The sequence below is a fragment of the Bos indicus genome, chromosome 3 (assembly GCF_029378745.1).
Source record: "Bos indicus isolate NIAB-ARS_2022 breed Sahiwal x Tharparkar chromosome 3, NIAB-ARS_B.indTharparkar_mat_pri_1.0, whole genome shotgun sequence".
Taxonomy (NCBI): Eukaryota; Metazoa; Chordata; class Mammalia; order Artiodactyla; family Bovidae; genus Bos; species Bos indicus.
Window position 1 is genome coordinate 28,643,379 of NC_091762.1, and position 27,868 is coordinate 28,671,246.

General features: G+C 47.5%; 1 protein-coding gene across 1 annotated transcript in view; it reads left to right on the plus strand.

Moving 5' to 3' along the window:
- The first annotated feature begins 1,094 nt into the window (after nt 1–1,094).
- TSPAN2 (tetraspanin 2) overlaps nt 1,095–27,868 on the plus strand; it is a 41,551-nt gene continuing 14,777 nt past the window's right edge. The window contains exons 1-2 of the mRNA XM_019956748.2: nt 1,095–1,251; nt 18,340–18,442. Of these exons, the coding sequence (XP_019812307.1) occupies nt 1,183–1,251; nt 18,340–18,442 (172 nt within the window). The 5' untranslated portion in view covers nt 1,095–1,182. The remainder of the gene's footprint in view (nt 1,252–18,339; nt 18,443–27,868) is intronic.

Genomic DNA, 27,868 nt, shown 5'->3' on the forward strand with positions numbered 1-27,868 from the left:
CAAAGCCTTGCCCTCGTCTTGCTATAACTATTTGTTCACAGATCTGTCTCTACCACCAGCGTCATCGCGCCAGGCCTGGCTGTCTTCTCGTTGTCGAGTCCCTGAGGCTTCGCTACTATCCTTGGTCTATAAGAGGCACTTGGAGTTTTACTGAATTAATGCATAGGCTCCCTGGATTTCACACTTTCTTGTCGCCCCCGCCGTACTGTCTGGCACCACATATTGCAGACACTTAGTCAATGGAAGTGGGAGCCTGGTTTCCCCACCAGCGGTTTTATATTAATAAAACAAAGCAAAACAAAACCTGCTCCCGCTTTTCTACCATCACCACATCACAATAATCCCTGAGGTTTTGCATTCCTTTCCAAGGGTTTCCATTGTCGAATCCATCAGGACCCGGGTTGTCTGACTCCCCTCCGCAGGCCAGGCCGTGCAGCGCGGGGAACAGCCTTCTGGACACAGCAAAGCCGCATCCCGCGCCTTCTCCCAGTTCTTGCCTATTAAGGTAAGAGTTCTGGAGAAGCGCGGTAGGAGCCGAGGGAGGGTCCCCTAGAATCTGCTTCCGCGCGGCCTGTGCGTGCGCTGGCAAGGCGCTGGGAAACCACAACTGGGGACCCGGGTGCCCCGGGCCGGGTGTCCCGCGATGGGTACTGATAGTTTCTGGGCAGCCTTGGGTCCTACTTATCTCTTCTACCCGAGGCCACCTTCCCAGGTTTCCATAGCCACCAGGGCCATGTCCTTATTCTCAACCATCACCGCAGGCCTCAAATGAGTCTGCACAGAGCGCTGATTAAATGGGTCTCGGGTTCCCAGTGGACGCTCCTTTCTCGCAGATGCTCCGATAATCACCGCGAGCCGGGCACCTGCGGGGCGCGTCCCCCGGCCTGGGAAGGGAAGGAGGCAGCCTTTCCTCGTTCCAGGGGAGAGCCGGGTATCCGCTTTCTGGCCTTTCGACCGCCGGCCCGCTGCGCCCCCACCCATCGCCCGCCTAGGGACTTCGGGTCATCCCTGATCCTCTCTCACCCGGTGCGGGCTCCCACCCCGCCCGCCGCCCCGCCCACCACCGGCCCCGCCCGCCGCAGGCCCCGCCCACGGTCCATCGCGCTCCGCCCCCTCCCCGCCGGCTCCCGGCGCTCCGAGCCCGGGCCTGGGGACTCCGGATCCCGCCGCCGGGGCCGCAGCATGGGGCGCTTTCGTGGGGGCCTGCGGTGCATCAAGTACCTGCTGCTCGGCTTCAACCTGCTCTTCTGGGTGAGACCCGGAGCGGAGAGGGCCGGGCAGGGGAGGGGGCCGGGCGGGGGCGCAGGGCTGGGGTCCCCAGGGAGCTGACCGCTGCGGCGTCCGATCCCGGCTCCTGAAGGCTGGGTGTTCAAAAATGCGGAGGTGAGAAAAAGGCAGACAAAAGGGGGTGGGGGGTGGGAGAGAGGGATGGAGGGGGAGAGAACCAAGAGAGAGATCGAGCAACGAAAAATGGTGAGAAGAGGGGAGACCCCGTGCGTGTGGCTCTTCCCGTTGAAGAACCTCTCTGCCTTGCTTTTCATCTGGAGCCTGATGACACCAGATGCGGGGACACCAGCCTCTCCTTACCTCCAGATTCTCTCCCGCACCCCGCACCATCACCCCCACCCCCACACCCTCCAGTGCACACACCCCCTTCTCGCTCTGCCTTTCCGTTGGAGCCTGGGCCTGGCCAGGGAGCCGGGACTGCCAGAGGTGGTGCCCCATCCAGAGTGTGTGAAGACAGCACCTGGCTGTGGTGGGCTTATGTGGGAAATCGGGGGTAGCAGTGGAAGTGATATTGGCGGGGTCATCCTTTTTCTGAATATTAGGGGAGGGTACCGCTGGGATGGAAGGAAGGGGTTGTGTTCTTCTGTAAGGGAATGGGAGGAAGGGAGGGGCTTCCAAGGGGCGGCAGCACCACCCCACAACACCCTGCCAGCAGGCTCTGCAAAATACTACTGCTCCCAGAGATGATCTCATTCAACTTTGCATTGAATGAACAACATTCCAGGGATTAGTGGTTCGCTGACTGATAGGGCCAGGACCCTTGTCTCCCGTATTACTGGAACAAAATTAAGGCCAGACCATCCCTGAATTCCTAGTTATTCTGTCTGAGGCCCTGAAGGACTGGGAAACAAGGTCTGAGAATTGTCTCTTGTGCACATTCCTTCTTGGGCTTCCTCCAGGGACTGCCAGCCACTAACTGCTCAGATAGACCCTGAAGGAAAATACAGATCCTGCTTTGGGTGAAGAAGTTCTTAGAGCTGGGAGGGAGCAGCAGGGGGCCAACGGCTTTCAAACAACTAGGATAGAGGAGGTTGGTGGCTGTCCTGACTACTCTGGGGAGCTTTTGATCTGCGACACCAACTAATTACTGAAGGATGGTCTCCACTGGTGTCTGCCAACCCATAAGCCCAGAGGCCTGGGTGACTCCAGCAGTTCCAAGCTCTCAGAGGCCAAGTGGCCATCCTCAGCATCCTTTAGCAGGGTAAGGTGTGAAGCAGGTACCCCGTAGACAGTCCTGAGTTTTAAAGATACACATGGCTACTGTACACTTGGTCATTTGCATCCAGCATAGTGGGGGGAGGGGCATTCCTAAAGGCCTTTTATGTTGTGCTTTGTAATAGTCTGGCTTAATTTCAAAGCTGTTAATTATAAGTGTTATGCTTCAGTGACACTCTCACTGCTTAAAAGAGGTCTTATCTAAGTCTGAGAAGGAATTCTTAGTCTGGGTTCAGCTTATTTAGTGCTTGATGTCATGCCAGCCTTTCCAGGGATAATAGGCAACATTTATTGAGCATTTTCATTGTGTCAGGGACCGTGCTAAGCACATTGCATTCATTATTAACTTAATCCTCACAACACTCTGGATATGCATACTATTATTATCCCCATTTATACAAATAAGGAAAAACAGAGGCACAAATAGGTCCACTTTCCCAAGGTCACACAGCTAATGAGAGGCAGAGGTGGGCCTCCAACTCAGCCTTCATGCTTCTGAGCACTGTGGTACATGTAGTTAACCAGCTGTTCTCAAAGGGAGTCCTGAGCCAGAGCACCTCCGGGAAAGTTGTCAGAGAGGCACATTCTAAGTTCCATCACAGTCCTGCTGAATCAGAAATTCTGGAGGAGAGACCCAGCAATCTTTCTAAACAAGTCCAGGAAATGCTGATGCATGTTCAAGTTTGAGAACCATTCTGTTAAACCATCATTACATGAGACTTAAAACAGCATATATATAAATATAAATATCTATATGCACACACAACCACACACATATATTTGTAAATAAAAATACTGTGCCCTGAGCTGCTAATCTAGTTGAGGAAATGACCAAGGCATATAGAGCAACAACAAACACAACAGTGTGTAATCAAGTGACTAATTTCACACCTCTGACACAGGAAGGAAGGGAGGTAGGAACAAGCAATGCTTGAATGCCTACCATGTGTTAGCCACTAGGGTTAGGCATGGCCTTTTATATATCTTATCTAATTAAGGAGTTCACAGGAGGGACTTCCCTGGTGGTCCAGTGGTTAAGACTCCATGCTTCCAATGCAGGGTCTTGCAGGACACGAATTTGATCCCTGGTCAGGGAACTAAGATCCCACATTCCACACAGTCAAATAAATAAATAGAAACACACACACAATAAATAAATAAGCAATTTTTTTAAACGTCCATAGCATTAGTGATGAGGTGAAACAGTTCTCCTGAAGAAGGTGATGTTTAAACTGAATTTAGAAGGACTGGCAGACTGGAGGTGGATGAGGGTGAGGGGTGATACACCACCACCATCCCCAGCAGAAGGACAGCAAGAGTGAGAGTGCCGTCTGACAAAGGGATCAGGTTCAAGCGCAGAGTCCCAAGCAGAGTGTGCTCGAGCAAGTTATTCTTATTTCTAGCCTTGTTTTCTCAGCTGAACAATTGGGGCAAGAGTTGCTGAGAGGATTAAAAGGAAAGGCATAAAGTATTTGATTTCGCCTTCCCACGAGCCCAGTATACAGTAAGTGCTCAATTTTTTAAAATTATTATTAAGTGCCTGGCACACAGAAAGCATTAATGAAAGTTAGCCCTCTTTCCCCAGAGTCCCTTAATATCTGGGAAGAGTGTGTATGTTTGCTGCCAAGGAGCTTGCGGCTTGTCTTCATTTACACATTAGCTTCTCAGTTTGTACTTGTGGATTTCCCCCACTAGAACTTAGAATATTGTGAGAGCATAAAATTTTTTTCTGCCTTGATCACAAATATATCTTTAGTGCCTAATAGTACTCAGCACACAGAATGCACCCATAGAAAGAATTAATGAATCTAGAGAACTTGATATACATGGCCTTCGCTATTTGCACAATCAATTGTCAACTTTATCTGGAGGACTCTTTCTACTTATTACCTGTCGATGGATTCTTTGCACAGATTGGGCCCAGGAGGGGAAGCGGGGCCTTGCTCACTCTCAGTTCCACGAGGAATGGGGACCAGGGACGGGCGGCTCTCCCATGTCTATACCTGTACAACTGAAGGGAAGGGGTGGGGCTTGAAACAAGTGCCTAATGATTTAGAGGAAAGCGATTGTTTGGGATACATAGTCTAAGTACCTACCTTCACTGTAACCAAGGGAACCTGACTGCAGAAAAGCCCCACCCTAGCTTCTTATGTTGTTTTTTCCTGGCTGGAGAACTTGTGGGAAGTTTGGGGAAGGGGGAGAGAGCAGGGGAGAATTTTCCTGGAAGGACTGGCTTTTGCCGGGACTTGAAGCGTAATATTTACACACACTCTTAGATGCTCATGTGTCTGCCCGTCTGAGGTCCCCCCTGGGTGACAGCACTTCCTTTCCTGTCAGGAACTCACCAGAAGGCAGGCTCAGAGGCAAGCGGGGGTGGGGTATATTCTGTGATCTGCAATTTGACAAATGGATTTGCAACCTCCTTCTGGCTGCTTGGCTAAAGTTTCCCTAGGTCATGCTCCTGATTTTATAAACATTCAACTAGATCCCACCAGAGCCTGGCCAAGGGCTGCTGACTCTGTTCACCCTTGAATTTTAACAAAACAAAAGTAAAGCCTAGCCCCAAACCCCACTAATTTAATTTGTTATCACGGTTGATGTCTAACACGTAACCCCTCCCAACATCTGTCGTGTCTAAATTCGGCCACTACAATCAGATAGCATGGCATAGTTCCATGCATTTCACTGAAATCACCTTTATTTTTTTCCCTCTGTTGCATAGCAATATAAATAAAACACCACCATCTAACAAGCCACTTGTGTTGGTTTAACGAAAAAAAAAAAACCTGGGCGCTGTTTATTCCTTGGTTTGTTGTGTGTTCAGCATTTTCCTATCATTGTGCTGTGTGAGCTGCTCAGGGCTGCCGACCAACAGGAAGCAAGACCGCGCATTGTCGAAAGTCCGATGCCATATATGGCTTGTTTGAAGTTGCTCTCCTTTCCTTCTCACTGTTGTTAATGCAGCTTTGGGGTTTCACTTGGTGATGTCTAACGGGTCCTTTTAAGAAGGGCTGTGTCTTGTGGGCTTGAGAGTCAAAGATGTTTGACTCCACCAAAGCTCACAGAGGTTGCCTCCTCCTCTTTCCCAAACTTATTTCAAATAGTAACTTCAGAGGTACCACCTATCAGAAAAACTGTTTAATAAAAACAAGCCTGAAGAAAGTATTCTCTGGGGTCCACCCCTAAGTTAGACCACCCCAGAAGGTGATTAGGAATTTCCTCAGCCCTGTTGTTGGATGGTCTCTGCTTTTTTTAATCTTTAATGTTTTTATAATTTTTTTTTTGGCTGTGTTGGGTCTTCATTGCTTTGTGCGGACTTTTCTCTAGTTGTGGTGAGCAGAGGCTACTCTTCAGTTGCAGTGCACAGGCTTCTTATGTGGCGGCTTCTCTTGCTGTAGAGCACAGGCTCTAGGCGCTTGGGCTTCGGTAGTTGCAGCACACAGGCTTAGTTGCCCTGCATGTGGAATCTTCCCAAACCAGGGATCAAACCTGTGTCCCCCGCATTGGCAGGCAGATTCTTATCCACTGTGCCACTAGGGAAGTCCTGCTCTCCACTTTTGATTTCTGTCAAGATGAGAAGAGAGTGCCAGCTGCCAGCCTCCCCTGTTGTGGATGCCGGGGGCGCCCAGTGTTGCTGGGAGAGGCAAGGACCCTATAATAGGGGCCAGCCTGCAGAAGCAAGAGCTATCATCCCAGTAGTCTTACAGACCTCAGCCAGATCTAGGCAGCATGGCCGTTCACATCCACGGATTCGAAGCCTGGAAAGTGGATACTTGCATCTCATTCAGTTTATTCCTGGCCATAGTATTTACTAACTAGGGAAGCTTGATGAGTAAGCTGTTTAACCTCCTTGAGGCTTTTCTTATCTATATAATGGACTTAATCAAGTACCAACATCAATCTATGATTTTGGTGCAGATGAAAGAGTAAATAAATGTAAAATATTAAGTATGGTACATGTGCATAGTAAACACTAATGCAAGATATTAGTGGTAATCCGATTTAAACACTAGAAGACAAGTAGGAAAGTGGAATCCAGAATCTAAGAGATCCGTGAAAGTAAGGAAAAGTGGGAAACAGGTGTCCTAAGTCCAACCCATCAAGCAAAGTGGCAAGAGTCTTGTAGCTTATTGAAGGCCTGGAGTCAAAAGGACAGATTCTTTCCCCTGCAATTAGTCACTCAGCAAATATGTGCTGACCACCTCGCACGTGCCCAGCACCCTGCCAAGTCCTGAGCATTCAGAAATGATTAAGATACAGTCCTTGATCTTGAGACACTCAAGAGGCCTTTATTTGGTGCTTCATTGAGCCCTTTTTTTAAATTAACTTTTTCTTGGAGTATAGTTGCTTGACAATGTTGTGTTAGTTTCTTCTGTACAGCAAAGTGAATCAGCTACACGTATACACATATCCCCTCTTTTTTGGATTTCCTTCCCATTTAGGTCAGTACACTGAGTAGAGTTCCCTGTGCTGTACAGCAGGTTCTCATTAGTTACCTATTTTATTAGTAGGATAATGAACCACACTCCCGTGTGCCTTTGAGTGTAGTTTATTATCTCTCTACTGTCTTTGCTGCTCGGGGGCGTGAGTGCGCTGTGCCGGTCTCCTCCTCCTCCCATCCCGCAGCACCTAGAGGAGCTTCAGCAGTCACTGACATGGCTCTGGTTAACACACACCAGCTTGGCGGCTGTTTGTTTGGTCCCTGTCATGCTTCTGTGCAACCAAGCGGGGCCCACTGGGTGGAAATAGGAAAACCCCACGATCAGTGCCTCTCACACTTTAATGTGCATACAGATCACTAGGGAATCTTGTTCAAACAAATATTCTGATTCAGTAGGTCTGCATTGCTAAGAAGCCCCCAGATGTTGCTGCTGCTGCTGGTCCAGGAAACACATTTTGAGAACTGGTTTAGATGTGGCCCTAAGAGATCAAAGTGCCCCTGTGGCTCTCATTTTTGAATGGAGCAGGGAGTGTCCTCCCTTTTGGCCTGCTTATCTGGCTTCCTTGTGGCAGTTCTTTTTCCAGTTACCTCTCTACCATTATTCTTTTAAGATTTTTCTTTTACATTGAGGGTTGATGGTTTCTACAATTACCAGAAGGTTGTCTGTCCATTGTCCATGGCATTTCACTGTGTTATCTCAGAAAAGGCAGTATCTTTGAGTCTGCAGTCATGCGTGACAAAAAGGAACATAACTTCTAACCCCCACCTTACCACTGCAGTTTATATCACAACAAGGCTGTTCTCCTAGAGCAAGTGACACGACACTAACCATCATGTCATTCTTGCTAGGGAATTAAGGAGAAGGAATTGAGAAAGAAGTGGGTAAGATGGGATGACCAGATGGGTTGAGAGCACATCATACAGATATGAATAGGAGTTACCTTGGCTTGCTTTTTTTTTATCCTGTTTGAATTTTTTTATGGGCAAGAATAACGTTCACATGATGCCTTGGCTTACAAAATGCTCTTACATACGTGATCCCATTTGATCATGAATCACAACAGTCCCATGAAATAATGTAACCCCCATTTTACAGATGTGGAAGCTGGAAGGCAGGTTCAGTAAATGGTGTGTCTAGGATCAAAGAGTTAAAGAGGAACAAAACCAAGATTCACACTCAGGTCTTCTGATTTTAAACACTATGCTGTTTTCACCACACATACTTATGAAGGCACATGGAATGTAAGGTATAATAAATGCTGCAGACTTGGCAAATGTGAAGTCTATGACCAGACAGATTATATTATCTTGATGCATTCCAGAAATGCAGGTACAAAAAAGATGCATAAAACACTCTAGCATATGGGAGAAAGAGGGAGAAGTTGAGAATACCTCTGATCAGCTTAAGGCAGAGGAAAAGCAAGATGGGAATTGATAAAGGGTATATATTGATATCAAGAGGCTGTGTGTAAAATTAATTTCAGTAAGCAAAAACTTGAAGAATATGAAACATTACATAAATGACAGGGAAGACTGGCGTGCTGCAGTCCAGGGGGTTGCAAAGAGCTGGACACGACTGAGCAACTGAACAACAAAATATAAATGGAAGCTAGGTGATATCTGCTTTCCCATGCAGTTTTTTCTATGTTAACTTCTTTAATCCTCACAATGACCTTCTAAAATAGCAGCTATTGTCACCCCTAGTTTACATATGAGGGAACAGGGACAGAGAGTTCAGAGCCTTTTCCAGGGCCTCAGAGCTGACCAGTGGCAGAGCTGGCTTTCTGTGTGTGGTTTCTACCCTCTTAACCACTCCAAGTCTACAGACTGACAAGGAGAGAAGTTTGAAGCTGGGATGAGCATGTTAATTCTAGAGCATGTTAATTCTGCACTCTCCAATATGGTGGCTGTGCTACTAACCACATGTGGCTTTTCACATTTAAATTAACCAGTATTAAAAGGAATTTAATATTCAGCTTCTCAGTCACACTAGCCACATCTCAAGTGCTCAATGACAATGGGTCACCAATGGCTGCAGTATTGGACAGCAGAACATTTATATTTACATCATGCGAGAAAGTTCTATTGGATTCCTCTAGCCTAATTTCGGAGAAGGCAATGGCAACCCACTCCAGTGTTCTTGCCTGGAGAATCCCATGGATGGAGGAGCCTAGTAGGCTGCAGTCCATGGGGTTGCTAAGAGTCGGACACGACTGAGCGACTTCAGTTTCACTTTCCTGCATTGGAGTAGGAAATGGCAACCCACTCCAGTGTTCTTGCCTGGAGAATCCCAGGGACGGGGGAGCCTGGTGGGCTGCCGTCTATGGGGTCGCACAGAGTCGGACACGACTGAAGCGACTTAGCAGCAGCAGCAGCAGGAGCCTAATTTATTCTTTCTCTCATAAGTCATCTTCTCCTGCTTTTCTCTATTGTATCTTAACTAAACTAAAGAGAGAGGGGGAACATAGCTTCTGGAAAGGGGCCGTGACATACTTAGTGTAGAGGTTTAGAAAACTCCCATCTATTACAGACAGAGCTAAAGTAAAAATTAGTAGAAGAAGACAGCAGAGGTCTAAGTCATTAGAATCATGGCCACAGTATTTCCTATCTTGAGTAGGATTAAGTTTTCAGTTTGAATGTAACATTAGTCAGTCTACCTCCATAATAATCATAAGTGCTGGCACTCACTGTTCTAAGTGAGTAAGATGAAGTCATTTAATTCTCTCAGGGAGGCACTATTATTACCTCCACTTTGCAGCTGAGGAAGCTGAGGATTAGAGAGGTTAAGAGACTTGCCTGAGGTCACAGGACTAGTAAGTGACAGAGCTTGATTCAAACCCAGGATGCCTAGAACCCCCATTTTTATCTGCTGCAGCTCCTCGACAACCCAGCATATACAAGTGGATGTTGTTATTACTAACCTGTCCAAGTGCATCAATATTCAGTCTGACAGCTCAGAAGAGGTGAAGTTCTCTACAAGAGCAGTTGACGAATGTTCCAAAGTGTGTGCCAAGCCCTGTCCTCTCTGTTGTAATTGTGATTGGGAAAGCGTCAGCTTATAAACTAGGCCAAGGGAATGGGGGGAGACAACAGAGCCCCCCAGTGGGGCAGGGACAGGGCCTGGAAGCTGCTGCCACTCCTCCAGGAAGCCCATGTGGCCTGTCCTTACCCTAGCTGTATCTGTCTAGCCCCCTGTAATGGCCTCGTGCTGTCTGCCTTCCTGACCCCAAATAATTTCTGGTTAAATAGCTGTTAAGAAAAATCTCTCTAGAATACAAGACTCATGATTCCTACTGGGTTCCATTCAAGCTAACTTTGTAACTAAAAAAGTGTTTTGTCTTGTTCCAATCTAATGTGAGTTTTACCTGAAACAGTTTTTCTCCCCTCCCATTGTCTTTCTGTAACAACTAAAACTGGGCGAAGATTGATATTATTGGTTGATAGTCAAGAAACCTGTCTATCCGCTCAAAAGTAGTTCTCTCAGACTACCTTGTAAAATATTAGGCCATAAAATAAGTAATGTTTTATATTCCAGTTGTGAAATATTCAATAAGCAAATATTCAATTTGCTTGTGTAAAGTTGCATACAGATGAGATGTCACATGTTTACTCAGAGGCAAGCCTGGGATGAAGCCAGCTAGATGCTGCTAGGAGGTTCAGACAACATCCAAAAGACCACTTTTGTCCTCCTGGAGCTGATCCTCCAGGTCATGTGAGACGGACATTGGGTTTAAATCAATTTGCTAGCTTGGTAGGTTGGGTTTTACTTTAGCTGTACTTGATTTTCATTTGATAAAGCCATCTGCTCATTGGAATCATTAGCCAGTAGTCTGTGGCATTTGTTTTAATGTGTGAAGAAAACCATATAACCATCATCTGTCTCCTAATTCTTACAGATCTCTCTTCTCCTTTCTCTTGTACTTCTTTAGAAAAATGCAGTATATACAACCACTGAATAAACACAGACACTTTGCCTATCTGTATTTAAGTTACCTGCTTTATCATTCAGAGGAAGCTTTTCATCCTGGCTCAACTTCCTCCCCTGAATTTAGTGTCTCCCCAGTTCTTTTGTGCAAAGCATCCCCCCAACCTCAGCAATGTCAGTTGATCCATACCAGTTAACCCTATAACAACCTAAACAAACAGAAGAAGGTGTGTTTAACACAAATATATCGCCTGATTGTCATTCTAGATAGACAGATAATGTCCCAATCTGTCGCAGTTTGGATGGCAGAATCCTTCTAATGGGCTTTCCTGGTGGCCCAGATGGTAAAAAATCTGCCTGCTACACAGGAGACCCAGGTTCAATCCCTGGGTCATAAAGATTCCCTGGAGAAGGGAATGACAACCCACTCCAGTATTCTTGCCTGGACAATTCCATGGACAGAGGGGCCTGGCAGGCCACAGTCCGTGGGGTTGCAAACAGTAGGACACGACTGAGTGCCTAAGCACACACAGATATCCTTCCATGGTACCGAGAATTGAGCATTGATTTTAAAATCTATCCTTACCTGAGGAAGTCTTTCAGGAATTTCTTAGCATGAACTTGCTCTCAGGAAATCGTTATAAGGAAACTAATGTGGGAAATCAGAAACACTGGGATCTAACCAGTGTATTTCCAGACTGACAGCCATGCATTTCCAAGCATTTCCAGGCCATGTCTTCATCCGCTGCCCCAATCCTGCATCCAGTTCCACCTCACCTTGTCCTGATGTGGAAGCAAGGACACCAGCCTTCCTCCAAGGTGGTTTCGCCTGGATGTCATATGGTATTTGGCTCTTGAATTTCTTCTGACAAAATCCTTCATTTTGAGAAAGTGCCATCTGAATCCTTGCCTTGCTTTCACTGCATAGTAGGATGAAAATCTTGGGAGCTGGGTTTCCTCTTTGAGAAAACTAGTATCATCCTCTGGAGCAAATGTGCTTCTGACTTTTGCCTGCTAAAAGGATGAAACTCCATTACCCTTATGGTTTCCTAATGTGGTTTGCAATCAGATGAAGAATTATGAGTGTTCATTACATGATTCCATCTGGGCTAAGAATTGCCTCCAAGAGCAAGTATTAGCTTAAAAGCTTTTAATGAAGTCTCTAGGGTTGAAGTGTCATTTTCCGCTTTGTGTGACGTCATCCCGAAAAATAAAATTGCCAGCGAGTTGGGTATGTATATACACAATGGCATTCACCCTGGAAGAGCTAGAAATACAGAATTCATTTTGTTTATTCTTTCCTTTAAGGGCATTGTGTGTGTGTGTTGCCATGATTGTGTTAAGTCTTCATATGTTCTGCCTGTAAAAGGTGTATATAGATTTATTCTTTGTGTGCATGCCTGATGCCTGGCACGCATCCTTACAGGCTGGAAAGACACAGAACTGATACTAGCTGCTCTAATTATTTTTCTGTGGGCAAGTGTTATGCTGAGTTGACTCAACAGTGTCTTCACGCAGTGCCATCTGAGGTGTCCGCCCTGTGTTTCCCAGATGCAGATGAATTTAAAATTAGTACTTTCAAAGTATTCCCTTGGAGGGCTGTGAAGGAGGTTGTTCACAGTTGCTCCTATCAACCTGTCTTAGGTCAGGTCACCATAAAGAAAAAAAAAACTATAGATTGAGTGGCTTAAACAACAGGAATTTATTTCTCATAGTTCTGGAGGCTGGAAAGTCAAGTTCAAGGTATCTGCCAGTTCAGTTCCTGATGAAAGCTTTCTTCCTGTCTTGCAGACGGCTGCCTCTCCCTGCATCCTCCATGGCAAGGAGAGGGCTCTGATGTCTCTTATAGGGAATCCCCACCTCATGTCCTCATCTAACCTATCACCTCCCAAAGGCCCCACCTCCAAACACCATCACAGTGAGGGCCAATTAGGACTTCAGTGATGTATGAATTAGGGGGAGACACAATTCAGTCCACAGCACAGCCTAAATGACACCTTTGTGAAGAACGCCCTCCATTCATTCACTCAACAGATGTCTGTTTGGAACTGGTTGTTCAAGGGAGAGGGGTTAGGAGCTTGGAACACAGCAGTGTAGACCCTGTGCTTGCCCTCACACAGCTCAGGCCTTAATTTTCTTTAAGTTACAAAAATATTTAAACAGAAATGGTTATATAAGACATGGAGGAAGGCACATACGTTGGCCAGGGTAAGCTTCCGAGAGGAAGTGAGGTCAAAGCTGAAAGCTGTGAGCCAGGTGGAGTGAAGGAAATAGCAAAAGCAGGGTCCCCAGGTGAGAGAAGGAATTGTGTGTGACTAGAGAGAGCATCTGAGGACAATTTACTGTGTCTCCCATCTAGGGGCTTCCCTGGTAGCTCAGCTGGTAAAGAATCTGCCTGCAATGCAGGAGACCCTGGTTCAATTCCTGGGTTGGGAAGATCCCTGGAGAAGGATAGGATAACCACTCCAGTGTTCTTGGGCTTCCCTGGTGGCTCAGACAGTAAAGAATCATCCTGCAATGCAGGAGACCTGGGTTCCATCCCAGGTTTGGGAAAATCCCCTGGAGGAGGGCATGGCAACCCACTCCAGTATTCTTGCCTGGAGAATCCCATGGACAGAGGAGGCTGGTGGGCTACAGTCCATGGGGTCACAAAGAGTTGGACACAACTGAATGACTAAGCACACACACCTATCTAGGGAAAAGTACATCAACTGTCTGAGAACACCCCTAAGTGATGCTTTTTATCTGGAGAGTTTAGTCATCAGATAACAGAGTAGCATGTATTTGCTCTTTGTGGTCAGCATGGCTACCTTCTGCTGGAGGTGGGGGTGGGGGTCGGGGGGAGCTGAGCAAAATGGAGGACCCAGGCCTGGGGAGTAATATTTGCATTTTTCTGTCTCAGCACTGCCCTGGGGAGTAATATTTGCATTTTTCTGTCTCAGCACTGCCCTTCCCTTCAATTAGTGCCTTCCTAAGAACCATGTTTTTGATTCATGAAAAAATAATTTCTGAAGTAAAAATATATATCCTCAAGATAGAACCTTTCATCAACAATCACAGGAAAGTGGAAATAAATACAGTACAATACAATTGAAATCCACTAACAAGCTTTGCTTCATGTTGAATGGCTTGTTTCTGGCAGATGGGCATTACTTAAAAGAAAACTTTTTGTCCATCCACTTTGCATTAAAAATTTTCTAATCAAATCTGTAGTCCTATCCCCTGCTACTTTAGTTTTAAAACACACACTTTCTCCACAGACATATGCTTACAGTTTGCAACTTTGTCCTGCAGACTCTACAGAATATAGTTAGCTGCTGAAATAACTTGTCCATGAAAATGCACAATGCAACTGTACCAGGTGACCCCCGATCTAATGGCGAGGATTTATATGTCATTGTCTGTCTCTTTCACTTCTATCTTCTCTATTTTACTTCTGTCCTCTCTTTAACTAGTGCACACACTTTTGCCCTCAAAATCTTGTTGCATAACATTCTGAGTTCTTAATGCGCAACTGGTACTCAGAAAAGAAATGGTGACACAAGGAAAGATGACATCCGGTGTCTTCTCAGGGGCTGGTTCTCTGATGGAATTCTTGTCCACAGCGTTAAGAGTCTCTTTTGGGCCACAGAGATCAGCTTCTCACAAGCCCCTGAGATCCTCTGGAGAAGGAACTAGATCTTCCTTATCTGTGAATCTTTGCCTCCTGGCTCACAATAGATGTTCAATAAATACGTATTAAATGATTAACATCGAAGCCCTACTCATGCTGTTGTATGAAAAAGTCCATTCCTGGAAAAACAATATTCCTAATGTCAGTTGTTCCAAAGGCACGGGGAGTGGTACTGGTCCTGGATGCAGAGCAGCTCTCAGCAAAGTTCTCTGGTTGATAGAGAGGATCCTTCATGGTCCTTGCCCATCACCGCATCCATCCTGTAGCAGCCCCAATCTGGTCTCCAGCCAATCAGGTCGTTACCTGTGGCTCCTCACTGTCTGACATCACACAGCACTCGTCCCCATCAAAGTGAAGGCTTCCACCTCCTCCTCCCCTCAAGACCCTGCCCTGGGTTTTCCACAAGGTAGCAAGCTTAGCAGAAGCCATGAGCCACGTGCTGTAAATCCAGTTTCAAGCTCCAGACTCTGACTTCCCCCAGATGCTTCTCTCTCCCCAGCACAGGGTTCCACATAAGGAAGCACAGCCCTTACCCATGCGGTTCCCTCTTCCTGCCATCCCTCCCTGCTCCTCTAACTCATTCTTCAAGATGTAAATCAAAATGGAATGTCTTCTGCTGACAGCCGGTCGTCATAGTTTGGTCTAATCCCTGGGTGGTGATGCCGTCCCATGGAGCACACTTCCTGCGTCCTGTGACGTTTATTAGCTTATGGGATTATCTTCCATGTCAGCCTGTGCGTGTGCGTTAAGTCACTTTAGTCATGTCTGACTCTTTGTGACCCTATGGACCATGGCCTGCCAGGCTCCTCTGTCCATGGGATTCTTCAGGTAGGAATACTGGATTGGGTTGCCCTCCTGCAAAAGGATCTTCTTCCTGACCCAGGGGTCAAACCCACGTCTCCTGCACTGGCAAGCGGATTCTTTACCACCAGCACCCCCTGGAAGCCAGACTGTCTTCTTCATTGTTGCTTCTTTGATGCTTAGCCTAGTATCCGTCAGGACCATAGTTACCTTTGAAAGATATGTAGAAAGGAAAGGAGATGAGGGCAGCAGCGTCGTGAGAAGGAAAGCAGCATGGCCGGGCAGCCTTTGTTCCCATGTTGGCTGAGGTGCAGGGTTGTGACTGAATGCAAAGGACAGACTGAGGATGGGGGCATTGTACGAAGGGTGGCGGGTTTGTCTAGGAGGGTTAAAGTATAGGCCTAGAGGCTCACTCAGTGAGATGTCTCTTCCTAGGTTTGGGGGGCACAGAGCAATGGGTCTTACTGACCCTAGACTTGCTCATTTTGTCCCTGACTGCACTGAACTTGATGGGAATTATTTTCATACAACTTCAGGTGTGTGGTAGATCAACCAAAGCCCCGTGAACATAGAGTATTTTAAGAGTCTTACAAGAGTGGTGAGTTATAAAGGACCAAAGGACTATGTCATCTCAGCTGATACCACTTTCCAAAGCAGGCATGGCTGTCATCTGCGGCAGCCTCGGACTTGACCTGGTCCACACCCACAGTGTTCCCAACCTGGCAGCATGCTGGGAGGATTCCCTCCACAGTGACGACACCCAGCTCCCCCACGGTTTCCTGGACCCAGCAGGAAACCCTAGGTTTGGGGTTGGGGGTGGGGGGCCGTGGATGAGCACGCTCAGATTTTTTTCCTTATTGGCCCTGGGGCTTTAAATTGCAACCTCTCTTTTAATTTTCCATTATGCATCAGACACATCTGTGCCAGAAGCGGACAAATGTATTCCGTCTGGGAGGATGATCCCAGACGGCTATAAATTAGAGCCTGTGTACAGAGATGCCAAAAATGTGGCCTCGTGGTACGGTGTCCCTGGGACCAGTCACCTCCTCCACCGTCTGCTCGGTGGCTGCAAGCCTTGGCCTGATGCCTCTGTCAATAGATTTTCGCTTTGTGTTTGGAAACTCTTTCCACCGAGTGGCTGCAGAGGCGGGGCGGGCAGGGCTGCCTGTGAGGTTCTACTGGACACAGCCATCCAGGCAGCACCCCGAGGACAGGGCTGTCCCAAAGGACATCACTCTCTTCCCTGTACGAGAAACAGTAATGACCTTCAAAGCCAATTTCCTCCCAAACTAAAGCCCAGCCCAAGAAAACTCACCCCACTTTATTTGGATTGATGAGATAAACTACCATATCAGGCCTTTAGGCTTATAATATACCTGCTTCACCCACAAAACTTTGAGAGGATTGTGCAAAGAGAAAAGTCACCTGTAATTTTACCTTTCAAAGAAAATATCCTTAATGTTTTAACAGTACTTCTTTAAATATTTTTCCATGCCTTGCTAATGTTTTTTAAACTGCAAAAATCTTTTAAAGCTGGTCAAGCAGCCCAGTTCCTTTAGCTGTCCCTCACATTATCCAATTAGTGCTTTCCTCTAAGTACTGGAAACTTTTAGTTGTTCCACCTCAGAGAGTCCGCTGGTAGAACTCTGTGCCTCCAGTTCCTCCTGCAGACATCATGCTCCTCTACTGAAGAAGCTGGCCACCAAGGGAATGGGCCTTGGGGGAATAAAGGATGAAAAGAGATAAAGTCTTCATATAAATGCAGTCGGAGAGCCCCAGCCCTTCACAGATACCCAAAGAAGGATCCTGTATACACAGGGCTCTGACCCCGACTTTGACATCATTTTCCTTATTAAACCTCTACGTCTCTGACTTTCATGCTTCAGTCTCCTTGTCACCAGCCTCCGTGTCTGCTCTTCCCTACTGGGGCCAGGGCAGCCTCTGAACTAGTGGTTCGGGGATAGCTTAGGCAAGCCCAGTTCTAACCGGATGGATTGGCTGAACCAGAGGGCTCTTTTTACATCTCTGCTCACTTTCCTGTGGTGCTTTGAGTCCAGAAGGTGCCAGTGAGTAACTGTTGAACTGATATAATCAAATTCGAGATGGCTGTGGAGAGAGAGGATGCCATGGCGGGAGCCTGCTGGGACAGCCCTGCAGTGGTAGGGAAGGCGTTCAGAGCCAGTGCGGAGCCTCACAGAAGCCCTCACAGCAGCAGAGAGGCAGGCAATGAGTCCAGAAGCCGCCAGCCTGCCCAGCCACCGCCTGTGCCAGCCACTCAGCCTCTCCATGAGCCTCACAACACACAGACCAGGCTTTTTCAGAAAATTATTTTTTCCTTTCTTGCTTTCCATGGAAACCCAAAATAGCAACCAAAAAAAAAAAAAGAAAGAAAGAAAGAAACAAAAAAAACCCCAGCCAGTTCCCCTCCTGCAAAACCATCTTCAGGCAGGGCAGTGCAGTGACCATGGTGGCCTTGGGGGCAGGACAGGTTCTAGACGCTTCTAAAGCAGCTTTCTAACTGGGCACTGTGCACTCAGGAGGTGTGGGTGGGTTCTGAGGTTGGTGTGTTTTCTTCTGTTTAGAAAAGTGGGTTTCCCCCAGGTCTGGGAGTTCGTCTTGCTCTTGGTGACCTCTCTCTGTGGTGCTGGTGAGGAAGTCCAGAGTACCCAGCAGGGAACAATAGGACAAGGAGCAGATAGCTTCCAGGGGGACTGTTGTGGGAACTCTTTTTGAGAGGCATCCTGAGCTAGGCTGTGCCTGCCCCATAATGGCAGGGCAGCCTGACAGAGCGGGAGAAACTCTGAGCTTGGAATCAGGAGAGCCCAGCTTTAACATCCCATCGGGGACCTGGGGTGGGGGTGGGGACTCTGAGCACATCATTCCACCCCCACTGTATGAAACATGAAGCGGGGTCCAGCTGGATTTTCAGGGGCTGCTCTGCCAGCTCACACACACATGTTCCCCTCCCTTGTCAACACAGTCTGTTGGTAATTTCAGCTGGCAGGATCTGCTGTCATTGCTTTTGGACTATGGTTTCGGTTTGGAGGCTCCATGAAGGATTTCTCCTCGGAGGACAAGTCCCCAGAGTACTTCTACATGGGTGAGTGACCACAGCCTCCCCTTCTTTAGACGGGGTTGCCCGGGCTTAGAGGGAAGCCTGCAGCTAGACTTCCATGGGAGGGGAACAGAGGGAGAGAAAGGAGGCAAATCAGAGCCCCAGATGCCCACCCAAGCCAGGCAGCGGGGAGAGGGCCCTGCTACCCCACACCTGGCTCATCCCTCTGCTTCCAAAACCGAGGACGACCAGGTGGGACTGAACGGTTGCACTTCTTTCCTCCACTTCAAGAAAGAAGCCCAGCACGTAACCACAATTCATGTCCAAAGAATTGGAAAACACCCCTGCACCCCCTGAGTGAAGTGGGTACACAGCAAAGTCAGTCCTTTGCTCCTTCCTGGGGTAATAGGGGAGCCCTGCCCAGTCAAGCTCTGGTTTTGTGTATTTGTGATCTTGTATATTTTAAATTGTCTGGGAGAGACACCTAATTCAAAATAAAGAGAGACAGCTCAAGGTGTGGAGGGGCTAATCTGAGTCCCTCCATGACTAGGGACTGCAGAGGGGAGGGGAAATGGAGCAGAATCGGGTGGGGAGGGCAGGGAAGGGAGTAGGGGCAGGAGAGCTTCCCTGGGCAGAGACAGCATGGGAGGGGTAGGGGAGCCTTCTTCCAGCAGTGGGAAAGGGGTGAGGAGTGGGAAGCTGATGTAGACCATGTGATGAGTTGAGGCTGAGAAAGTAGTGTGTGACTAAGTGCCAGCTTAGTGGTGTTTGCAGTCAGTGCATCAGGGGTCATTCTAAACTGGTGAGGCAAGAAGGATTTGAGTTAGGTATGAAAGACCAACCTTAATCAATAGAGAAGGGGACGACTAGGGACTGAAGAGGTTTGGGACCAAGGCATGCCTATGGGACAGTGTTTAGCAAGCCTAGGTTGGGCAGGTAACTCTTACCAGAATGTAAAGCATATGGGCATGGAAGGAATTACAATTAGAAAAGTTGAGGAGGGAGGGAAGACAGACACAGAGGGCCTTGAATGTCGGCGCTAGTTAACTCAATAAACAATAGAAGGGGGGCTTCTCTCGTGGCTCAGTGGTAAAGAACCTACCTGCCAATGCAGAAGCATGGGTTCCATCCCTGATCCAGGAAGACAGCACATGCCTCTGAGCAACTGAGCCCATGCGCCACAACTACTGAGCCTGTGCTCTAGAGCCCGAGTGCCGCAAATGCTGAACCCATGTGCCCTGGAGCCTGTGGTCCGTCACAAGAGAAGCCTGTGCATGGCAGCTAGAGAGTAGCCCTCCTTCTCCACAACCAGAGAAAAGCCCCACACAGCAAGGAAGACACTGCACAGCCAAAAGCAAATAAATAATACAATTTTTAAAAACAAAATAAACAAAAGAAGGATAGTTTAGACTTTGGGGGAGGGTGCAATCAAGCTACAGGGCTTCCCTGATAGCTCAGTTGGTAAAGGATCCACCTGCAATGCAGGAGACCCTGGTTCGATTCCTGGGTAGGGAAGATCCACAGAGAATGGATAGGCTACCCACTCCAGTATTCTGGCCTAGAGAATTCCATGGACTGTATAGTCCATGGGCTCACAAAGAGTCGGACGCGACTGAGTGACTTTCACTTTCACAATCAATCTACACTGCATTTTAAAGAGATTATTCTGGAATGAGAGGGGAGGAAAAAAAGACCATGCTATATTACTGATACAGTCAGACCTGAAGAAATAAGGGCATAACCCATGGTGTAGCAGTAGGAATTGTGAAGAAAAGATCAGAAAGGCAAGAAACTTTATTAAGCATGATTAAATGTTATTATTAAACATTGTTAAACTCAGGGACAGAAGGAATCAAAACAAAAAAAGGTATCAGTGATAGAGTCAAGCATAGAAGTCACAACTCATGATTTTCAGATGGAAACCTGAGTTACGGAAGTCAGGGACCCTGCTGGGTTAGAGAAGGGATGGGGGTGTGGAAAGAAGGATGGAGGCCAGTCTGGGAGCAGCCTCTATCTGTATTCCTCCAGAAACGAAGCACTGATAGCAGTTTCACAGGTGTAGATTTGGGTCCAACAAAAGAAAAACTTTTCAATGGTTTGATAAATCAAAGAAGCTGAACAGACTTCTATAGAAAGTGACCCCTCTGATACATTGGTATTTAACCAAAAACCCAAATGGATCTTCTATCCATACAGGAGATTCCTGCACTGAGTAGGAGGGTGAACTAGCTCCAAACAAACATTCCTGATCCTATTTCCAAATCTAAACTAAAGCCATATGAACTGCCCAAGATGCAAGAAATGTCACATATTTGTAGGCGTATTTGTCAGGACTCTTTCAATTGCAAATCACAGAAACTTGACTCAAACTGTTTTGACCAAAACGGAAATTTCTTGACTCATAACGGAAACATCAGGATTAATACTCATCTTAGGGACACAAGTGATATGATCAGAATCCAGTCTGTAACCATCTCTTAGCTCTGTTTTCCTGTGCCTCCAGTCTGGGGCAGATTCCCCCTAGCTCTGATAAGTCGGCCACCCACAGCTCCAGGTGCCACCTCCCAAGTAACCCTGGCAGCAGTGTGCTCTTCTTCCAGCTGATTCAACCAAAGTCCTGGGTCTCACTGTCGTTGGCGGTCTTGGGTCCAGTGCCCTTCCCACACCAGTCATTGTGGCCAGCTGCTTGAGATGGGCTTGTTGGCTGAAGCCTGGGCCTCACACCTGCCATGGAGCTGAGGCAAGTCAGCCCTCTCAGACCACACGGACTGAGAGTGAAGGAGGTTCTTTGTCTAATAGAGAAGAAGAGGAGGTGAACTCAAGGTGGGAAAAGCAACAGCCCCCACGACAAGGCCTGAACCCTTCCTGCTTGTTCCTGGCGGCCTGGGATGTGGGCATGGGCCTGCCACCCTTGCTTCTTCCTCAGCTCCCCTCTCTAAGTCACCCATGAAGGGCTGGGGGTGAGAATGCTTATGGTCAGTGCTCCAAGTTCAGAGAAGAGAGTTAGCACAGAGTCTTAGCGCTGAACAGAATAAGGAGACTAAGGACCAGGGGGTGAAACAGACAGGGAAGGGGGCTGGCGGTCAGCTGTGGTTGCCCAGCTTTGCACAGTGGGGCTCAGCCCTCGGTCCAGGGTTGCCAATACCCAGGCCTGTGCCTGTTCTGTTTGTTTCCCTGCGTTGTCTCTCCGGTGAGTGCCAACAAGAAAAAGTCCTTGTGAAGGCAGGAACCTTCTCTCCATTTCAAATATTTCTTATAAATAGAAAGAGTAATATGTGTGTTTACAGAGGTTGATATTTCTTTCCTCAATAAATAATTTTCCAAATAGGAAAGACACCAGATCTCTAGTAATAAAATGAAAAGAAAAAATGTACCAGGATACCATTTTATGGACTTGCATAGCAAACAGTATGAGGTAATAGGACTTTAAAGAAGAAGCAGGCCCAGTTTTTGGAAAATCTCACTTCATGTCCCTAGGTACTGTGCACTGAACTGTGTATTTTCTTTTCAGAATAGGTTCCAGAGCAATCAGCACATTAAACTCTTATCACCACTTTGTTAAAGAGCCCTGGAGAACAAGCTTGGCCCATTAAAGTGCTCTTAAAGAAACACAACCTTCCCCTGAGAGGGACCTCAGGAAGGCACGTGGTGTAACTCCCTGCTTCCAGGCAGATGACTGCCACCCTTTGTAGGAAATCTTTCTTCCTCTGGGGCTTCCCAAGTGGCTGTTGTTGTCCATTCGCTCAGTTGTGTCTGACTCTTTGAGACCCCATGGACTACAGCATGCCAGGCTTCCCTGTCCTTCACCATCTCCTGGAGTTTGCTCAAACTCATGTCCATTGAGTCGATGATACTATCCAATCATCTTGTCCTGTCACCCCCTTCTCCCACCTTCAATCTTTCCCAGCATCAAGGTCTTTTCTAATGAGTCGGCTCTTCACATTAGGTGGCCAAAGTATTGGAGCTTCAGCTTCAGCATCAGTCCTTCCAGTGAATATTCAGTGTTGATTTCCTTTAGGATTGACTGGTTTGATCTCCTTTCAATCCAAGGGACTCTCAAGACTCTTCTTGAACATCACAGTTCAAAAGGTGCTAGTGGTAAAAAAAAAAAACCCAACTGCCAATGCAAGAGACACAAGTTCCATCCCTGGGTCAGGAAGATCCCCTGGAGAAGGGAATGGCAACCCACTCCAGTATTCTTGGCTGGAGAATCCCCAAGGGCAGAGGAGCCTGGTGGGCTACAGACCATGGGGTCGCAAAGAGTCAGACACTACTTAGAAGAGCACACATGCACTTCCTCCTCTAGGGGGATACTTTCCTTTCTGGGACCCTTGTGTCTTCCTCCTTGGTGGTGGAGAGAATGTCCCTTCATATAATAAAGATCTGGGATTGACTTAATAGTGAGGGACCAGTGTGGAGAGGATCCAGCTGTGAGGGGAGTTAGAAATGAGGCCAGGGAGCCAGGGCAGTCAGACTGACTACACCTGCCACCTCTTCTCAAGGACTTCTGAGTTCAGGTCGAGACCTGGGGCTGACCCAGGGCATCACGACCACTGGTTGCTAGGGTAGAGAAGGGAGAGCCTGGCAAGAGTGGAACTGGCAACAAGAAAGGCTGGGGTGACTTGGTGTTTCCCAGACTCTCTTCATTTTGGGTGTTTCCCAGACACTCCCTTCACTCCTGGGAGAAACTCCCAATATCTTCCAAGTTCCACTAACATGCCACTCTGCTCTCCTGTTACAGTTTTTCTCTGGGGCTGCCCCTTAGGGGTACAGACAACACAGGGGTCTTCCTTCCAGAGGCACAGGGTGGGGAGAGATTCCCTGGGCCCTCAGAAGGCTGGAACACATGAAGTCATGTCTGTGAGCAAAGGATGGAGGGCATCAGCAGGTTCCTCCCCAAGGGGAAGGAGCTGCCTGCTCAGACTCAGCCACTCACTCTCTGGAATCCCAGGTTGTCTGTGGCTGTCCCTCCGTGAATACAGAGCTGCAGAGCCTGGCTTTGATTGTGGCTAAATGTCATGTGTAAGGTAAGCGTTCCAGTGCTGAGTGTTCTGGGGCTTTTTAAAGACTCTGACTCACTCTGGTAATATTTTTTACTTCTCGATTTTTAGTTGTACCTGAGATTCATAGTAGTTGCAAAACAGACGTGTGATATAGCTTACACTGTTGACACAATTTCTCCAAAGCATTTTTACAAGAACTTAAGTATAGATAATTACTGCCATATTGCAAATAACAAAACAGAAATAAGAGGACTTACCTAAAGACACAGTTGGCAGGCCCAGATTTCTGGCTCCCACCCCAGAAAATGCTTTGAGGGGAAACCCCAAAAATCATCAGTATTAGATTCCTTGGGCACTTTTCTCAAGGAAGGAGGAAAAGAACCCTCCTGCCCTTTCTTGTTGTTGTTTTGTCATGGACTGCAACCCCATGGGCTGCAGCACGCCTGACTTCCCTTTCCTTCATGATCTCCCAGAGTCTGCTCAAACTCATGTCCATTGAGTCAGTGATGCCATCCAACCATCCCATTTTCTGTCCTCCCCTTCTCCTCCTGCCTTAAATCTTTCCCAGCATCAGGGTCTTTTCCAATGAGTTGGCTCTTCGCATCAGGTGGCCAAAGTATTGGAGTTTCAGCTTCAGCATCAGTCTTTCCGATGAAAAGTTACAGATTTCTAGTTAAGAAAATCACCTTTCTTCTGGTTCCTACTGCAAGTGCAGCATAGGAGTTTGGGCGCCCACTTTGGAGTAGAGTCCTGGATTTGGTTCCAGTTTCGAGCCTTACTAGCTGTGCACTCTTCGGTAAGTTACCTCTCTGTGTCTCAGATTCCTCCCCTCTGAAATATGAATACCACTACTACATACCTCACAGGGCTGATGTGAGCATGAGATGATTTAACCTATCAGTGTACTTGAGTGCAGTGAACCCTCAATAAGTATTAGCGGCTGTTCTTACCGCAGGGCAGGCCAAGGGAGGAGTCCGCCGCGGGCGGCACAACTGCATGGGAGAGTAGGAGAAGGGGAGATAATGGAGTGGTTTAGATGCCAGATAGTCAGGCCGAGAGACTAGCTGATAGCACCGAGGCTTCTCAGGCACCAGACTCCTGAGATAATGCCCGTCAAGGGCACAGTACAGACTCAGAGACCCTGAGGCACTGGAGTGGTGGTGGTCACTCTTAGTGTTGAATGACTCCATGACTCATGCATGTTAAATTCCTACAATAGCATTCAGTAACTAACAGCTGCTATGGTTATTTAGCAAGGACCCAAGGCCTCACCTGGCTTTCCAAGGCTCAGTGATAAAGAATCCGCCTGCCAATTCAGGAGACAAGTTCCATCCCTGGGTCAGGAAGATCCCCTGGAGAAGGAAATGACAACCCACTCCAGTATTCTTGCCTGGAGAATCCCATGGACAGGAGCCTGGCAGGCTACAGTCCATGGGGTCGTAAAGAGTCGGACACAGCTGGGCAACTGAGCACACAAGTCCTAACTTTCTCCATGAATTAAGTCCCAACCAGTATTCCAAATTCATATATAATTGTGTGTGTCCACAACAAGCTAGGAGGGAGGGAAAGTTGCACAGAAGCAGAGAAAAATATTTTTCGATGAAAAATGGTCATTAGATGGATATGTAAAATCATCTGCTGCCAAAACCTCACTGAAATTGATGACCATGCCACTATTCAGTCCCTAAAAGGTGAGCCATTTAAAAATGAGTTGACTCAGACAAGGCATTTAGGTCACTGTCTCCTTTCTGTGTTACTTGGGATGATGCTTCTAGCTTAGAAAGAAGGATCTGAAATCAGAGAAAAGTGATGGAACTGTCAGGAAATTGGTGGTAGCATGTCACCTGGAGATCATTGGCATGGCAAGGCCTAGCTGTTAATGCTAAAAATGCAATATCAAAATGTTTTTTCTTTCTCAAACTAAGGGAAATGGGACTCAGGAAGCATAGGGGATTGGGTATAGGTTATCCCCTTGTCACAAAGCTGCTGTGGGAGCAAAAGGGCCCCCACACTCAGATAGTGAGTAAAAGTCGCTCAGTCATGTTCGACTCTTTGCAACCCCATGGACTATATAGTCCATGAAATTCTCCAGGCCAGAATACTGGAGTGAGTAGCCTTTCCCTTCTCCAGGGCATCTTCCCAACCCAGAGACTGAACCCAGGTCTCCCTGCATTGCAGGCAGATTCTTTACCAGCTGAGCCACAAGTGAAACCCAAGAATACTGGAGTAGGTAGCCTATCCCTTCGCCAGGGGATCTTCCCAACCTACAGAAAGCATCTTGAAATTAAAGTGTGCCTGCCGATCAATCTATCCATTCAATAGCTGTGTTTTGAGGGCCAGATCAGAAAAAGGATAAGGTATCCTTGGAAGCTACAAGTGGCCCCATGGCGTGCAGAGTATTACAGCCAGATTTGAAACTGGATTCAGCAGGCCCAAGACCTTTGCCACGAGTAGAATTTCTTCTGATTTTCACATCAACTCCAACCAGCAGTGCTCGTTTGGCATAGGGCTGAGTCACGTGGCCACACATGCACAGGAGGAGAGGTTTTCCAGGGAGAGGCCTCGGGAACTGGAGCTGCTGGGTTAGTTTCAGGGTGTTTGCTCTGAGCTCTGTGATTCTGATAGCCTAAGAATGGAGTATGGAGTATATGTATGTGTTCAGTCATGTCCGACTCTTTGAGACCCCGTGGACTGTAGCCCACCAGATTCCTCTGTCAATGGGATTCTCCAGGCAAGAATACTAGAGTGGGTTGCCATTTCCTACTCCAGGGGAACCGTCCTGACCCATGGCTTGAACCCACGTCTCCCACATCTCCTGCATTAGCAGGCAGATTCTTTACCACTGGAGGAATGGAATATTGTACAAATAAGCACATTTTCTAAGGGAGCTCTTATTTTGGAAGGGCAAGGAGCTGAGTGGGCTTGTTCACAGTGGGGAGCAGCTCTGTCCTCCTCAGACTCAGGTGCCTCTGTCCACTGTACCCAAGCCTCAGGAGCACCCCTCCCTGCGGGGCTGCACACTCTCAGGAGCCCCTGCAGGCTGTGCAGCCAGTCCTCATCTGCCTGACTCGGGAGAGCCCAGCCATGTGGTGGCTTCTTGGATGCTTGTTGGAATGTAGCCCCAGCATGTATCTCTAAGCAAAGATGGGTGATGGTAGACAGTCCATCCACAACTTCCAGTCTGATTTGCTCTCCCTTTATCCTCATATCCAACAAACACTGACTGGGAATTCTATCTTGTTCCTGGCGTATTCTAGGTAGGGTGAATAATGTTTGTTCAAGGATTTAACATCTATAGATGAGAAAGACATATATGGGAACCCACAGGCTGAGTTTCATCATGATGAATTCCTATGTGACTGGAGTGTAGGATGGATAAGATCCCAGAGGGTCCAGTCTCTAGGCTGTGACTCCAAGCAGGATCTGTAGACAGTATCATGCAGCAGTGAAGAGGCAACGGACACCATAAGCAGGAAATCCATCCAATAAGGTGGCCCAACCAGGAAATGTTCTGTGAGGGAACTGTTTCAATGGGGGTGGAATCAGGGCTCCGGACCTGTGTGTCCTGCCTGGAGCCCTCTTGCTGCCCTGACCCCCATTATAGAAATAGAAATATGTAAAATACTTGCCTTACTTACTGCTTTGAGGAGAAGGAAATAAAAGAGCTTTGAAAAGTGAAGAAATGCTTTAGAACAATAAGGTAATTAGGCAGTGGGGCCAACAGTAGTATTATTTTTAATTTGTTTTCACTTCTCCCATTACCACATCCATTCTCCATGAAATTATTTTTTTAGGGAAAAGGAAAAAGGAGGAAGTGGCTGAGCCTGCCTAGCAGGAAATACATAAATACCTGTCTCGGGACCTTGGAAGAACAGGGCTTCCCCGACTCTGAAAGGGGCCCAAGAACAGCCTGGGTGGTGCAGGAGGCGGCCCGCCTGCTGCTCAGCTCTCAGGGAGCAGCGAGGTCTGCCCACAAACCACTGTCAGCACCCAGAGGGGCCCCACAGGCGCCCTGCAGGCCAGCCTCAGGGTTTCCCCACAGGGGTGGCGTGCCAACTCCCTGCCCCCTCAGGGATGGGCGTGGTTTCCAGGTGACTCACACGAATAAAATGCAGAAAATAGAGTTGAGGCAATGGGCATTATTCTAAGCAAGCCAAGTTCCAGACCCCATATTGTGTTCTAACTTATCTCAGGATCAGAAAAGGAAGTCAGAACCTGGCTTGCCCTTCTTTCTCTCACAACGAGAACATTTCTGCCCTTTTCTTTCTCTGTGAGAACAGCTGTTCCTGTGGCTTGACTTCAGAACTGAGCAAAATTATCACTCAAATTGAGGCCGCTGTTATTGCTGGGGAGGCAGGATGGGCTGATGGCCATGAGCTGGCTTTGGAGGCAGATGGGTATTTTTATCCCAGCTCTATGATCTTGGGCAAATCACTTAACTTTTGGAACCCAGCTCCTCTGCCTAAAA